Source organism: Podarcis vaucheri (genome assembly GCF_965113315.1).
Source record: "Podarcis vaucheri genome assembly, chromosome: 13".
Classification (NCBI taxonomy): Eukaryota; Metazoa; Chordata; class Lepidosauria; order Squamata; family Lacertidae; genus Podarcis; species Podarcis vaucheri.
In genome coordinates this window covers 6,461,264-6,476,615 of record NC_138751.1, presented here as the reverse complement: position 1 = coordinate 6,476,615, position 15,352 = coordinate 6,461,264, and the positions used below count along the sequence as shown (strand labels likewise).

At 47.0% G+C, this 15,352-nt stretch overlaps 1 protein-coding gene across 1 annotated transcript in view; it reads right to left on the bottom strand.

The window, feature by feature from the left end:
- Nucleotides 1-14,102, bottom strand: part of IPO4 (importin 4) — a 59,930-nt gene extending 45,828 nt beyond the window's left edge. The window contains exons 1-11 of the mRNA XM_082197532.1: nt 14,023-14,102; nt 13,730-13,802; nt 9,855-9,941; nt 8,776-8,855; nt 8,266-8,307; nt 7,597-7,726; nt 6,055-6,234; nt 4,438-4,503; nt 2,872-2,973; nt 2,667-2,750; nt 1,434-1,595 (exon numbers count right to left, since the gene is read on the bottom strand). Of these exons, the coding sequence (XP_082053658.1) occupies nt 1,434-1,595; nt 2,667-2,750; nt 2,872-2,973; nt 4,438-4,503; nt 6,055-6,234; nt 7,597-7,726; nt 8,266-8,307; nt 8,776-8,855; nt 9,855-9,941; nt 13,730-13,802; nt 14,023-14,087 (1,071 nt within the window). The 5' untranslated portion in view covers nt 14,088-14,102. The remainder of the gene's footprint in view (nt 1-1,433; nt 1,596-2,666; nt 2,751-2,871; nt 2,974-4,437; nt 4,504-6,054; nt 6,235-7,596; nt 7,727-8,265; nt 8,308-8,775; nt 8,856-9,854; nt 9,942-13,729; nt 13,803-14,022) is intronic.
- Between the last annotated feature and the right edge of the window lie 1,250 nt (nt 14,103-15,352).

Here is a 15,352-nt window from a genome sequence, read left to right as displayed (position 1 = left end):
ATTTGAGAGCCAAGGTACCAGTGTGCAAACATAAATCTTCGCAGACTTGGCTGAGCGTCAGGCCTAATGGGCACAGCAGCACATGCCCAGGAGGTATGGTCTCACGAATCCGTTGCCAAGACGGAAAATCCCCGCCTTCCCACAGCCGTCTTAAGTGTCCTCTTTTCTGGGGCTTTTTCCAAGCAATCTGAGACTATGGCCTGCCCCTGCCCTGCTCATTTCAGCTCACTTCTGGTTCTGGGAGACCATCGGGGAGGGAAGCTTGCTGCAGCAGGAGAGGGAGACATCCATGGCTCTTCGCCAGCCTGTTCCATCTCTGCCTCTTGGCCTCCCTTCCTCTCCTGCTTCAGCTTCTACCTCTGATTCTGGACTTTTCTCTGCCACAGACTCCCCCAGCTCACTACGCCCTGTCGCCTCTTCGGTTTCCAACATCTCCTCTTCCCAGTCAGCTCCCTCTTCTCCCTAGGACCGCGCATTGGTCCCTTACCTTTCCCGCCCCGACCTGGCCACAGTGATCCATGCGACGGTCACCTCCAGGCTTGACTACTGTAATTCACTCTACGCGGGGCTGCCCTTGAAGCTGTCCCAGAAACTCCAGCGGGTGCAGAATGCTGCAGCGAGGCTCCTCACAGGGTCTCTGCCATGGGAGCATATTCACCCAGTGCTTTTCAAGCTGCACTGGCTCCCGGTGGAGTACAGGGTCAGATTTAAGGTGCTGCTTTTGACCTTTAAAGCCCTTCATGGCCTAGGACCCTCGTACCTACGGGACCACCTCTCCCGGTCTGCCCCATGGAGAGCCTCAAGGTCCATAAACAGCAACACCCTAGAGGTCCCGGGCCCTAAGGAAGTTAGATTAGCTTCAACCAGAACCAGGGCCTTTTCAACACTGGCTCCGGAACTGGTGGAACGCTCTGTCTCATGAGACCAGGGCCCTGCGGGATCCGATTTCTTTCCGCAGGGCCTGTAAGACAGAGTTGTTCCGCCTGGCCTTTGGCTTGGAGCCAATTTGATTCCCTCCCTCTCTTTATTTTTCCGTTCTCCTCCTGTGATGAGGCTGAATTTTAATATTTTAATGTTTCAATATTTCAATGTTGTCTTTTAATCTTGTTTTTAAGTTGTATTCATTCAACTTGTTTTTATTATTGCTTGTTAGCCGCCCTGAGCCCGGCCTTGGCTGGGGAGGGCTGGGCATAAATAAAAATTATTATTATTATTATTATTATCGTCCCACCATGGCTCCCAGGGCTCTGAGCCTTCTTCCCTTGCGGGGTTCCCCAGCTGGTGACCCCCCAACATCCTTCTCCATCCAACCAGGACACCTCAGCGGCAAAACAAGGCCAGACGGGGGTCCCAAGAGAGAAAGGGAAGCCTTATGCTCAGGGGGTAAGGCCAGGATCATGCTGGGACTGAAGAAGCCGTCACCCACAGAGGACCTGGGCTGCAAAGTGCTTGGGAGTCTGGACTTCAGCCCTGTCCTCGATGTCCTCCTCCGTCTGCTCGTCCTCCGCGTCCATCTGGCCCGGCGGCGGCTCTGCGCTCATGATGGGGAAGAGGGCGTTCAGGATGGGAGAGAGGAGCTTGTGTTTCAGGATAGCCTGGGCAGAGAGGAGGAAGGAGTGATTTTTTCCCCCTCCTTCCAATAAAGTACAGCAGAGAAGTTGTCCAAATATAAACAGTCAACCTATTAAACCTCACAATCATTTCATAATTATCGGTCTGTGTATTTCTAATGGAATAACCAAATCAGTCATTTTTGATGTAGTCATTTTTGATGTACTCTGAAAACTTATTATTCCAAAAAGGAAACCTTCACCTGGTTGTAAATACCGTATTTTTCGCTCCGTAAGACACACTCCCCTCCAAAAAAAAGTAAGGGGAAATGTGTGTGTGTCTTATGGAGCGAATGCAGGCGGGAGGCAGGCGGGAAAAGCCCCCAAGAGCCACACACACGCTCCGCACGACTCTTGCGGGCTTTTCCCCGAGGAGGGAGAAGTGCAGCCCGTCACTGACAGGCTGTCCTTCTCCCACCTCCTAGAAAAGCCCGCAAGAGCCGCGCTCCCTTTAAAGAGCGCAGGGCTCTTGGCTGGCTTTTGCAGGAGGTGGGAGAAGGGACAGAGGGCAGCTTAGCCGCGCGCAGCCTCTTTCTGGCATGGGGAGCCTTCATCCTGCTGCCCGGGAAAGGCTTTGGTGGCTATCCGAGAAGCCAGAACAGCAAGAGACTATCCCAGAAGCCGGATCCCTCTTGCTGTTCTGGCTTCTGGGATTCAGAATATTTTTTTTCTTGTTTTCCTCCTCCAAAAACTAGGTGCGTCTTGTGGTCTGGTGCGTCTTATAGAGCGAAAAATACGGTATTAAGAAGATACGGCAGGAATGAGCCTTCCTGTAAAAATAATAATGATTTAAATCAAGTCTTACTAGTGAGTGATTTAAACCAAATCCACCCTGGCCGGAAGCAGGACTGAGCCCATGCAACAGCTGTGGGTAGGACCACTCTCCTGCCAATCACCTAGTATCGCCATGACGCCAGGGGATTGACAGGGTGTCAGTCCCGCCCACTGCAGGGTCAGGGCGCAGGCAAAGATCTGCTGGAAAAGTTCCCCCGCACGGGTGGGGAAGGGGAGCAGGCAACCCAGGAAGAGTCGCCCTGCTCTTTCGCTTGCACTGACCTTGCCCTTGAGTTTGATGAGGAAGCTGATGCAGGACAAAGCCTTCACCCGGAGGTTGTCGCCCAGTGATGGGTTGGAGGCCACCTGGGAGCGAGGAAAGAGATTTTGGTCCATGTTCCGAAGCTCAGTTCCGGCTCCAACCTGAAGGGGGAGCCAGAGCGCAGGGGAGGAAGGGGAGCCAGACCAGGCGCATCCGCCCACTGACCTCCAGGCAGAAGCCAACGACCGCCGAGAGATGCTGCACGATGATGGACACTTCAGTCTCCATGAGCTCGTCGAAAACCTCCATCACTTCGCCAGCGTGGGTCTAAAAAGGTTGGGGAGTCATTGATAACTTGAGGATTTAAAATGAGTATTTTAAATTGTAAACAGAAAATAAAAATTATATACAAAAAAAATAATAAAAATAAAAAGGTTGCGGAGTGAGAAGAAACAAAGAAATAAGAGAGCTATCGAACGCCAAATGGACACACGAAATCAAAATGTATTGCACTTTATGGCCGCAACCTGAGGATGACGGGCAGGTAAGAAACAAGCAAGCAAACAAACAATTTTGGTACACAGGTCATATGTACAAGACAAGCTCAGCTGCCTTACGCAGGGCCAGACCCCTGGGTCCAGGTAGTATCACAGTAGAAGAAGAAGAGGAAGAAGAGGAGGAGGAAGAAGAAGAAATTATTTATACCCCGCCCACCCCACTCTGGGCGGCTCCCAACAGAATACTGAAAACACAAAACAGGGACGTTCAACTCGCACGAGTCTGCAATCTACTCACAGTACAGTCATACCTTGGGTTACAGACGCTTCAGGTTGCGTTTTTTCAGGTTACGGACCCGCCGAAACCTGGAAGTACCGGAACGGGTTAATTCCGGGTTTTGGGCGTTGTGCATGCGCCGAAGTGCCGAATTGCAACCCGTGCATGCGCAGACGTGCCGCTGCGGGTTGCAAATGTGCATCCCGCACGGATCACGTTCTCAACCCGAGCGTCCACTGTATAAAAAAACTGGCAATGATCTACCTGTTGTCGATGGACCAGAGTTGTTGAGCAGACTGGTGACTGGGAGTGGCTGCCGGGACCACATAACACTGAGAGATCTGCATTGGCTCCCAGTACGTTTCCGAGCACAATTCAAAGTGTTGGTGCTGACCTTTAAAGCCCTAAACGGCCTCGGTCCAGTATACCTGAAGGAGCGTCTCCACCCCCATCATTCAGCCCGGACACTGAGATCCAGCACCGAGGGCTTTCTGGTGGTTCCCTCATTGCGAGAAGTGAGGTTACAGGGAACCAGGCAGAGGGCCTTCTCGGTAGTGGCGCCCTCCCTGTGGAACGCCCTCCCACCAGATGTGAAGGAAATAAGCAGCTATCTTCTCTTTAAAAGACATCTGAAGGTAGCCCTGTTTAGAGAAGTTTTTAATATTTAATGCTGTATTGTTTTTAACACTTGACTGGGAGCCGCCCAGAGTGGCTGGGGAAACTCAGCCAGATGGGCGGGGTATAAATAATATATTATTGTTGTTATTATTATTATTATTATTATTATTAGAAAGCCAAAAAGTTGTTGAGAAGTTGTAGGGAAGTTTTTAATGTTTGATGTTTTATTGTGTTTTTATTATTCTTTTGGGAGCCGCTGAGAATGGCTGGGGAAACCCAGCCAAATGGGTGGGGTACAAATAATAATCTCTGAAACACAGAGCAGCAAAGTGCACCTCTCTCTCTCTCTCTCTCTCTCTCTCACACACACACACACACACACACACACACAACACCCACCTCATTAACAGAGATCAGTTCCCGGATGGCTGCAATCACCTTGGGCATCATGGAAGACATCAGATTCTGAGAGGGGAAGGAAGAGTAGGAGACAATCAAGAAACGAAACAGTGAATCCTTGTACAGTACACTGAAAAATAGCTAAAGAGATAGCAGCAGACCTCATGATACATTGGCAATAGATATTGGTCATACAGTGGTGTCCCGCAAGACGAATGCCTCGCAAGATGGAAAACCCGCTAGACGAAAGAGTTTTCCGTTTTGGAGGTGCTTCGCAAAACGAATTTCCTATGGGCTTGCTTCGCAAGATGAAAATGTCTTGCGAGTTCCTGCTGTTTTTTTTTCCTCCCCCCCCTTTTCTAAGCCGCTAAGCCGCTTATCAGCTGATCCGATCAGCCGATAAGCCTCTAAGAGCCGCTAAGAGCTGCTAAAAGCCGCTAATAGCGCTAATCTGTTAATCGGCTTGCTTTGCAAGACGAAAAAACCGCTAGACGAAGAGAATCACAGAACGGATTCTTTTCGTCTTGCAAGGCACCACTGTAATATAGACATGGAAGCATAGGAACGATTGTGGAATATGTATATAAAATTCACAGCATGTTATGGTCTAAGAGAAAATTATATGAAAATGATATATCAGTGGTATTTAACACCGAGTAAATTAGCAAAAATGTATAAATCCAAATCAAATAAGTGTTGGGAATGTAAAGAGAAAGAAGGTACTTTTTATCCTATGTGGCAGTCTTGTAGTAAGGTTAAAGCTTACTGGGAAATGATATATAATGAATTGGAAAGGATGTTTAAAATAACATTTGTAAAACAAAACCCCAGAAGCTTTCCTTTTGGGAATTATAGGGACAGAACTACCGAAACGGTATAGAAACTTATTCATGTATGCGACTACAGCGGCAAGAATGCTACTTGCCCCAAAATGGAAAGAAGCAGAAGTCCCAGCAAAGGAAGAATGGATACAAAAACTTGTGGAATATACAGAAATGGTGAAACTTACTGGAAGAATAAGAAATCAAGACAACAAACTTTTTATAAAAGAATGGAAATGGTTTATTGAATATTTACAGATAAACTGCAAAAGAACATTGGCAGCATTATTGTAATAACCTGCAGTTTTATATATTATTGTAATAACCTGCAGTGTATATATTTTAAGTAGATGAATAAATGAGCAATTTAAATGAATTAGGATATGCAGAAGATATTACAGTGGTACCTCGCAAGACGAATGCCTCGCAAGACGAAAGAGTTTTTGGTTTTTTGAGTTGCGTCGCAAGACGAATTTCCCAATGGGCTTGCTTCGCAAGACGAAAACGTCTTGCAAGTTTGCTTCCTTTTTCTTAAAGCAGTTGCGACTTGACTTCGAGGAGCAACTCGTGCTTCGCAAGACGAAAAATTCGCTAGACGAAAAAACTCGCAGAACGAATTAATTTCGTCTTGCGAGGCACCACCGTAAATATAAATTTAAGGAACCGCAGAAAGAAGGGGAAGGAAGTCGAGTTTTGAAATGTTAAAATGATTGTAAAATTAGTGAGATGGATAGATCTGAAAAGCATCATTAATTTTTTTTTTTTTTTTAAAAAGAAGAAATAGCGAGGGCCTCACCATCTCGTCAGAGCCCAGCACGGGGACCATGGTGCTGAGGCTTCGGAGGGAGTAGTAAAGGGTGGCTGGCTGGTTGCGCTGGTTGAGCGTCTGGTGAAAGAGGCGCAGGAGTTCCTTGAAGTGTGGCGCGAACACCTCAGGATCCAGTTCCAGGGCAGAATGCAGAAGCAGCAATCCCACCTGCGGCCAGAAGGGGGTGCAAAAGTCCCTTTAGGGCTTGTTACTGTATTTACTCAAGTCTCATGCGCCATCGAATCTAATGCGCGACTCCGTTTTCAGAACCTTGAATCCCCCCCCCAAAAAAAAGTATTTGCTGGTGAATGCAAACGTGCCGTCGAACCTTATGCGCACCTTAATTTTTGCATAATTTGGCAGGGAAAGGTGTGCATTAGATTCAAGTAAATATGGTATTATTATTTTAAGGAAATCTGAGAGCCGCTAGGAAGAAGAAGAAGAAGAAGAAGAAGAAGAAGAAGAAGAAGAAGAAGAAGAGGAGGAGGAGGAGGAGGAGGAGGAGGAGGAGGAGTTTGGATTTGATATCCCGCCTTTCACTCCCTTTAAGGAGTCTCAAAGCGGCTAATATTCTCCTTTCCCTTCCTCCCCCACAACAAACACTCTGTGAGGTGAGTGGGGCTGAGAGACTTCAGAGAAGTGTGACTGGCCCAAGGTCACCCAGCAGCTGCATGTGGAAGAGCGGGGAATCGAACCCGGTTCACCAGATTACGAGTCTACCACTCTGAACCACTACACCACACTGGCTCTCCAATGCCTCAATTCTACAGTGGGGTTTTTTCCCCGCTCAAAGGATACTTGATTCTTATTTTTACTACATTTTCATAGCCATCCTGTAACAGAAGCACTCCAAGCAGCTCCACAGGGGAAAAAGACACATAGAACATTAAATTTAAAAAATTATGAAACAATAAAGTATACATTTTATTTTAAATGCCATTTTTTTAAAAAAGACAACACTAAATCTGTGCCAATTATTCCCCCATAGTCTAAACCTATTTCTAGTTATCTATCTACATCCACACTCACATACATATACAGTGGTACCTCGGGTTAAGTACTTAATTCGTTCTGGAGGTCCATTCTTAACCTGAAACTGTTCTTAACCTGAAGCACCAATTTGGCTAATTGGGCCTCCGGCTACCGCTGCTGCACAATTTCTGTTCTCATCCTGAAGCAAAGTTCTTAACCTGAGGTACTATTTCTGGGTTAGCGGTGTCTGTACCCTGAAGCATCTGTAACCTGAAGCGTCTGGAACCCGAGGTACCACTGTACATGCAACTTGTTTTTAATGTTTGCTTTTATAGGCTTTACTAATCAATATTCTAGACTGTATTCTGTAAAGCGCTTAAGAGACCTCTTGCGTTTGACCAAGCGGTACCCAAATTTTGTTAAGTAAACCAGCATAAATTGGTTAGCAGAGCGCAACCTGCCTACAAGCCACGGCTGTCTCCGCCAGGTCCAAACCGCAGCTGGGGGACCAAGCTGAGAGAAGGGAAGCAAGACCCCTTGAAACTCCCCCCCCCATACCTCGCACTGGGTGGGGTCCTGCGAGCGCGCCCCCCGCTGGATGAGCTGGAGCATCTGCGGCCATTTCTCCAGCCTCTCGTTCTTCAGAATGACGGCAGCCAGCTGGGCCAGACCTAGAGAGACCTTATGGCTGGAAAAGAAGATATTTGGAAAAGGGAGGGGAGAAGAGAGGCTGAGAATGCGGCAGCCAGACTGGGGACTGGGAGCGGCCGTCGAGACCACATAACACCGGTCCTGAAAGACCACATTGGCTCCCAGTACGTTTCTGAGCACAAAGTATTGGTGCTGACCTTGAAAGCCCTAAACGGCCTTGGCCCAGTATACCTGAAGGAGCATCTCCACCCCCATTGTTCAGCCCAGACACCGAGGTCCAGTGCCGAGGGCCTTCTGGCGGTTCCCTCCCTGAGAGAAGCCAGGTTACAGGGAACCAGGCAGAGGGCCTTCTCAGTAGTGGCACCCGCCCTGTGGAACGCCCTCCCACCAGATGTCAAGGAAATAAGCAACTACCTGACTTTTAGAAGACATCTGAAGGCAGCCCTGTTTAGGGAAGCTTTTAATGTTTAACAGACTATTGTATTTTAATATTTTGTTGGAAGCTGCCCAGAGTGGCTGGGGAATAAATAATAATTTATAATTACAATACTTATTATATTATATATGAACACTCACTCTGTTTCCTTCTGCAGGGTGGATAGCACCAGCGTCTTTAGCCTGGAAGAGAGAAGATTTCAGAGTCGGGGTTAAATTTTACCTTGGGAATGGGAGTGAGTTAGAATCATAGAATCATAGAGTTGGAAGAGACCACAAGGGCCATCGAGTCGAACCCCCTGCCAAGCAGGAAACACCATCAGAGCACTCCTGACATATGGTTGTCAAGCCTCTGCTTAAAGACCTCCAAAGTAGGAGACTCCACCACACTCCTGGGCAGCAAATTCCACTGTCAAACAGCTCTTACTGTCAGGAAGTTCTTCCTAATGTTTAGGTGGAATCTTCTTTCTTGTAGTTTGGATCCATTGCTCCGTGTCCGCTTCTCTGGAGCAGCAGAAAACAACCTTTCTCCCTCCTCTATGTGACATCCTTTTATATATTTGAGTTGTGAACCAGGAGCTGTTCCAAGTCAACCCCCTGCCCGTCTTTCCCTTCTACACCCCCCAGAATGCCTTCCTCATCCAGACTTACATGTCTTGGTCAGCCGCACTGATCTTCCGCCAGTGTTTGGTTAGACGCCTTCTCACCAACACAGCGGCAAACTGCCGGATCTGGGGGTGGAGGAGACAAGAGGCAAATGGGAGAGGCCGGTGAGGACACAGGAGGAAGGGCGGTGTGGTGTGCAGACTGGCTCGCCCCCAAGAGCCACGCTCCCTTTAAAGAGCTGCGCAGAGCGTTGGGGGCTTTTCTGTGAGGTGGGAGAAGGGACTGACGGTTATGTACGCTACAACAGCAGCAAGAATACTCATCGCAAAGTATTGGAAGACACAAGATCTACCCACTCTGGAAGAATGGCAGATGAAGGTGATAGACTACATGGGACTGGCTGAAATGACTGGCAGAATCCGTGATCAGGGGAAAGAGACGGCAGAAGAAGATTGGAAGAAATTTAAGATCTATCTTAAGAAACATTGTAAAATTAATGAGTGTTAAACTGTTGCGGCTATAGAAGCAAGCGGATTACAGCTGTAAAGATTAGGTTAAAGGAAAAGAAAGGATTACAATTAGATTAAATTAAGGGTGAGGATTTGCGGAACTAAATATTTGAAATTGAAAAGTAGAAAGGGGAGGTATGAGGAGGTCGGTGAAGTAAGTTTTAAGAGAATAAGGTTTTGAAATTATATTTGTTTGTCTTTGTGCGTGTTTGTTTGTATTGTGTTTGATTTTATAATTTGTGAAAACTTAATAAATATCTTTTAAAAAAATAAAAAAAAGAGAAGGGACTGACGGTCTGCCCTTGTCCCTCGTCGGGGAAAAGCCCCCAAGAGCCGCACACATGCTCCACGCGGCTCTTTAAAGGGAGCGCTGAGCAGAGCCTCCCACCTGCATTCGCTCCGTAAGACGCACACACATTTCCCCTTACTTTTTAGGAGGGAAAAAGTGCGTCTTATGGAGCGAAAAATGCGGTACTTAACCTGTGGCCTTCCGGGTGTTGTTGGACTCCCATGACCGCCAGCCAGCACACCCAACAGTTGGAAGTGGGGAGTTTGTAGTCCACGAAGGTACCCCCAGATTAACCCATCCCTGGGCTAAGCCCTGCAGGGTCTTACCTGCGGATTCTGAGAGCTGGACATCACCTGACAGAGGTGGGACAGTGCCAAAGGATGCTTCAGGGCCTCTTTCAACTGGGCTGTAGCCTGAGGAGGAAGAATGACAGAGTCGGAAGGGATCCCGAGGGTCATCTAGTCCAACCCACTGCAAAATCCTGCCCACCGCCATCCCTGGGGGACTCGAACCACCAAAGTTTTGGTCAACAGCCTGATGCACTGACCCACTGCGTCACGACCCAAAGCTTCAGTTCAGTCACTGCAGAGTATAGCCGCGCTGTTTCTTTTCATATACAGTGGTGCCTCGCAAGACGAAAAGAATCCGTTCTGTGATTCTCTTCGTCTAGCGGTTTTTTCGTCTTGCGAAGCAAGCCCATTGAAGGATTAGCGGATTTGCGCTATTAGCGGCTTATCTGCTGATCGGATCAGCTGATAAGCGGTTTAGCGGCTTAGAAAAAGGGGGGGAGGAAAAAAAACCAGCAGGAACTCGCAAGACATTGTCGTCTTGCGAAGCAAGCCCATAGGAAATTTGTTTTGCGAAGCATCTCCAAAACGGAAAACTCTTTCGTCTAGCGAGTTTTCCGTCTTGCGAGGCATTCGTCTTGCGGGGCACCACTGTATAAATTTTTTATTACATTTTCAGTTTCACAATTTAGAATACTCCTTTAAGCATCCTTAAAATATCAGTGACTTCCCTTCTTCTCCTTCCATGGTTCATTTTGCATATCACAAACCCCTGCATATTTTACCTAAACTAAACCATTCAGTATTCCATCATTACATCCATCAAAACTTAATCGATACCGTTGAGTTTATCTTAATGCTGCCAACATTTTCAAGTTTACACAGTTATTTCCCATATATCCTGTGAACCGCCCTGAGACCTCTGGGTGTAGGGCGGTATATAAATTTAATAAATAAGTAATAATATATTAAATAAACGTTTTCCAATCTTCTCTAAACGTATGTTCTTCTTGTGCTCTTATTCTATATGTTAAGTCCGTGAGCTGCGCATCTTCCACCAGCTTAAGTTGCTATTCTTCTTTAGTTGGGACCTCACTTGTTTTCCATTTTGGGGCTAACAAAACATGGGGCGCAGTAGTGGCGTACATAAATAACCATGCCATATTATTTCTCATGCAGCATGGGTTTCTGCTATACCCAGAGGGACAGGATGCCCTAAACTGGTCCTAAAACCTTTTTTTCTTTTTTTTTAAATAAAAAGTCAATAAATAAATGCTTCCATGCAAAGGAATTTGTATTTCACAACAGCTCCGAAGGGGCAGCTGCTGCGATTTGCCATTTTACAAAGAGCATGACTGAGGCAGTCAGCCACTGGCAACTCCTGAGTCCATAGACAAGGAGCGGTTTCAGATCTAGGGGTCCTAAGGTAAGGCTAGTAAAGGTAAAGGGACCCCTGACCATCAGGTCCAGCCACAGACGACTCTGGGGTTGCAGCGCTCATCTCGCTTTATTGGCCAAGGGAGCCGGCGTACAGCTTCCGGGTCGTGTGGCCAGCATGACTAAGCCGCCTCTGGCGAACCAGAGCAGTGCACGGAAACGCCGTTTACCTTCCCGCTGGAGTGGTACCTATTTATCTACTTGCACTTTGATGTGCTTTCAAACTGCTAGGTTGGCAGGAGCAGGGACCGAGCAACAGGAGCTCACCCCGTCACGGGGATTCGAACCGCCAACCTTCTGATCGGCAAGTTAGCCTAGGCTCTGTGGTTTAAGCCACAGCCCCACCCACGTCCCTTAAGGTAAGACTACCCACCAGCAAAATTTCTTCAAAAAGAGTGGGAAAAATTTATGTCGTATATAGGAAAGATAAGATGAAATAGTGAAACCAGTAGAATTGGGAATGAACCTCATAACGGGAACGATTAAGAAAAGTGATGGATAATGAAAATAATATGAAGCAAAATGTATAAGGAGATTAATATAACTAACAATAGTTGTAAATACATGCAGACCGAAAACAAGAATTGTATAAACAGGTGGATTTATTTGTTTATGGATATACTACGGACAAATATGGAAAATGGAAAATATACAAAATGGGTGAAAATAATGCAATAAAATTATATGTGATATAAAATACCAGAAGAAGGAAGGAAGGAAGTCTGCGCTTAGGAGCAAGTATAAATGTAAAATAAAACGCATTATGTGTATGTGGAGTATGTAATCGGAAAACTAATAAAGATTATTTGGAGGGGGGGAAATTTCCCCTGCCTATTGTACTAACTGACTTGGAGAAGGAGAACTGGGATATCCTGTGAGGGCCGACCCCCCCATAAGACCAGTCTCTATCTCAGACGCCTCTCTCAGAACAATTAAACAGAAGGAAGTTGAATGTAGGGAGATCCAGGACAGATAAAATAAAATCCTTCTTTGCAGAGCGAATTGTTAAACAATGGAACTCCCTCCCACAAGACAAGAGGCAGTCATGGCCCCCAACTTGGATGGATTTAAAAGAGGATGAGGCAAATTCGCAGAGAAGGGCTACTTAGCCACAGTGGCTATGCTCTGCTGCCACAGTCAGTCAGCATGGCTTCCGACTACCAGTTGCTGGAAACCGCAGGAGAAGAGAGGTGTCTTGCGTTCAAATCCTGCTTGCGTGTTTAAGGCATCCAAGTTGGCCATTTTGAGAACGGGATGCTGGACTCGATGGGCCACTGGCCTGATCCAGTAGAGCCATTACAGTGGTACCTCTGGATATGAACGGGATCCGTTCCGGAGCCCCGTTCGCATCCTGAAGCGAACGCAACTCGCGTCCGTGCGTCTGCGTGTGTCGCGATTCACCGCTTCCGCGCATGCGCGTGACATCATTTTGAGCGTCTTCTGCGCATGCGCAAGCGGCAAAAGCCGGAAGTAACACGTTCTGTTACTTCTGGGTCGCTGCTGAGCGCAACCCGAAAGCGCTCAACCTGAAGCAACTTCAACCCGAGGTATGACTGTATTACGCATCCCCCAAATCAGTTCTCTGCATCTTGCTGCACCTCAACATACAACTCCCAATCCAAAACCTTGCCCTCCCCTATTTATTAGCATTTCGCCCCATTCCTATCCTGCTTATTATTATTATTATTATTATTATTATTATTATTATTATTATTGAGTTTATATACCGCCGTGTACCCAAAGAACTCAGGGATGTAATAAATAATAATAATAATTTATTTATACCCTGCCCATTTGGCTGGGTTTCCCCAGCCACTCTGGATAGCGCCCAACAAAAGATTAAAAACACATTAAAACATCAGTCATTAAAAACTTCCCTAAACAGGGAAGATCACAACATATATAATCAGAATAAAAACAACAACCCAAAAACACTCCCTGCCCCCCCCCCCCAGAAAAGAGCCACATTTTAAAAGGGTATAATTTATGCCCACATGGTCTGCTAAGCAGCTTACAAGCACAGATACCAGTTGCACAAACATCCGTAATCAAAGCATGCGAATTAAAACCTCATTAGAGATTGCATAGCAGCGCCCACTATCTGTGCTTTCCAGAAACATCTGAAAACATTAATTTTATTTTTTTTGCCTGGACGAGTTTTCCCAGCCGGGTGAGGTGGTCCCTCAGGGTTCATTTCCCAATAGCTCTTAAAATGAGACCTCCAGGTCTTTCGTGTGCTATTTCTAAGGCTATTATTTTGGTGGCCCCTTGAGAGAGAGAGATGCAAAAAGAATAACAGGCGATTCATAAATCGCACTATATTAATACTTTTAATTTATTTTCTAAGACTTGGGTCGCTCCAAGCCCTGACCACTGACATGCCCCCCTGGATTTCACATATCCTGCTTCCCCTGAAATGCCTGGATCCTGATGCTTTTTCAAACCCAGCCGCCCCACACTTTTCTGCCCAGCTCTACCTGTTGGATGACGGCATTGTCAGGCTGCAGCAAATCTGACAGTATCTTCTCCAGCTCCTCAGTTGCCATTGTGCTGGGAGGCGAAGGAGATAGAAATATATAGAAGGGGAAATAAAAAAATAATAAAGTTACAGGGGGAAAGGAGGAGCCCCACTGAAAAGTGGGGCAGGGAGACCCCTGGCTTGTATGGGGAGGGGAAGCCCCGCAAGGGATGGAGAGACTGGAGGAGGAGATATCTGGGGCCCCCACCCCCCAAAAAGAGAGAGAAATGGGGGGAGAAGCCTCAGCCCCACAGGCGAAGGGAGGCAGCTGCCAGGCGAAGCCCAAGTAGCTGTTGGTTACAGAACTCCCAGCACATGTGGAGCAGACAAGGCGGCCGCTTCCGGGGGACAGAGGGGCTCCGCCACGCGTGCTTCCGGCGCCTCGGGCTCCCCCTGCTGCCCTGGGAGGACCTACTGGCCACCATCTGCTCTGAGTTTTTTTACGCGTGTTGTTTTAAACTATTTCTGTTTATGATTACAGATAGGTAGCCGTGTTGGTCTGCCATAGTCAAAATAAAAAAATTCCTTCCAGTAGCACCTTAGAGACCAACTAAGTTAGTTCTTGGTATGAGCTTTCGTGTGCATGCACACTTCTTCAGATACACTTCAGATACACTGGTACAGCAGTGTATCTGTTTATTAAATATACTCAGAGTTGAGATTGGATTTTATGCTCTTTATTCAGCTCATAGCAGTGAGGAATGGGAGTTCCCCCGAAATGTCTGCTTTCTATACATTATTTAACACAATGGGCCACACGTGATTGGCTAATTCTGGGATTCTCCTGTAGGCCAATCAGATTGGGGTTGGGGTTGGGACTGGAGCTGGATTGGGTGGCGCCTGCGGACCAATCAGCCTGCTGCATTCTGGATCCTATTGTTCTAGGACCAATCAGACTGCTGCATTCTGGATCCTATTATAGTTGTTTTTAAAAAATGTTTTCAATAAGAATTTTTATTTGACTTTACAGATATTAAATTATAACCATCCTAATTACGAATATTTAAGTGATAAGGCGGGTAGTGGTGGGAATAGGGGGAGGAGAGGTGGGAAAATATTGTTTAAAAAGGTGTTTGTTGTTGTTTAGTCGTGTCCGACTCTTCGTGACCCCCTGGACCGGAGCATGCCAGGCACTCCTGTCTTCCACTGCCTCCCGCAGTTTGGTCAAACTCATGTTGGTAGCTTCAAGAACACTATCCAGCTATCTCGTCCTCTGTCGTCCCCTTCTCCTTGTGCCCTCCATCTTTCCCAACATCAGGGTCTTTTCCAGGGAGTCTTCTCTCCTCATGAGGTGGCCAAAGTATCGGAGCCTCAGCTTCAGGATCTGTCCTTCCAATGAGCACTCAGGGCTGATTTCCTTCAGAATGGAGAGGTTTGATCTTCTTGCAGTCCATGGGACTCTCAAGAGTCTCCTCCAGCACCAGAATTCAAAAGCATCCATTCTTCGGCGATCAGCCTTCCTTATGGTCCAGGTCTCGCTGGGAGACTCGGGTTCAAATCCCAACTCAGCCATGAAGCTAACTGGGTGACCTTGGGTATCAGTCACTGCCTCTCAGCCGGGTCTACCACACAGGCTTGTTGG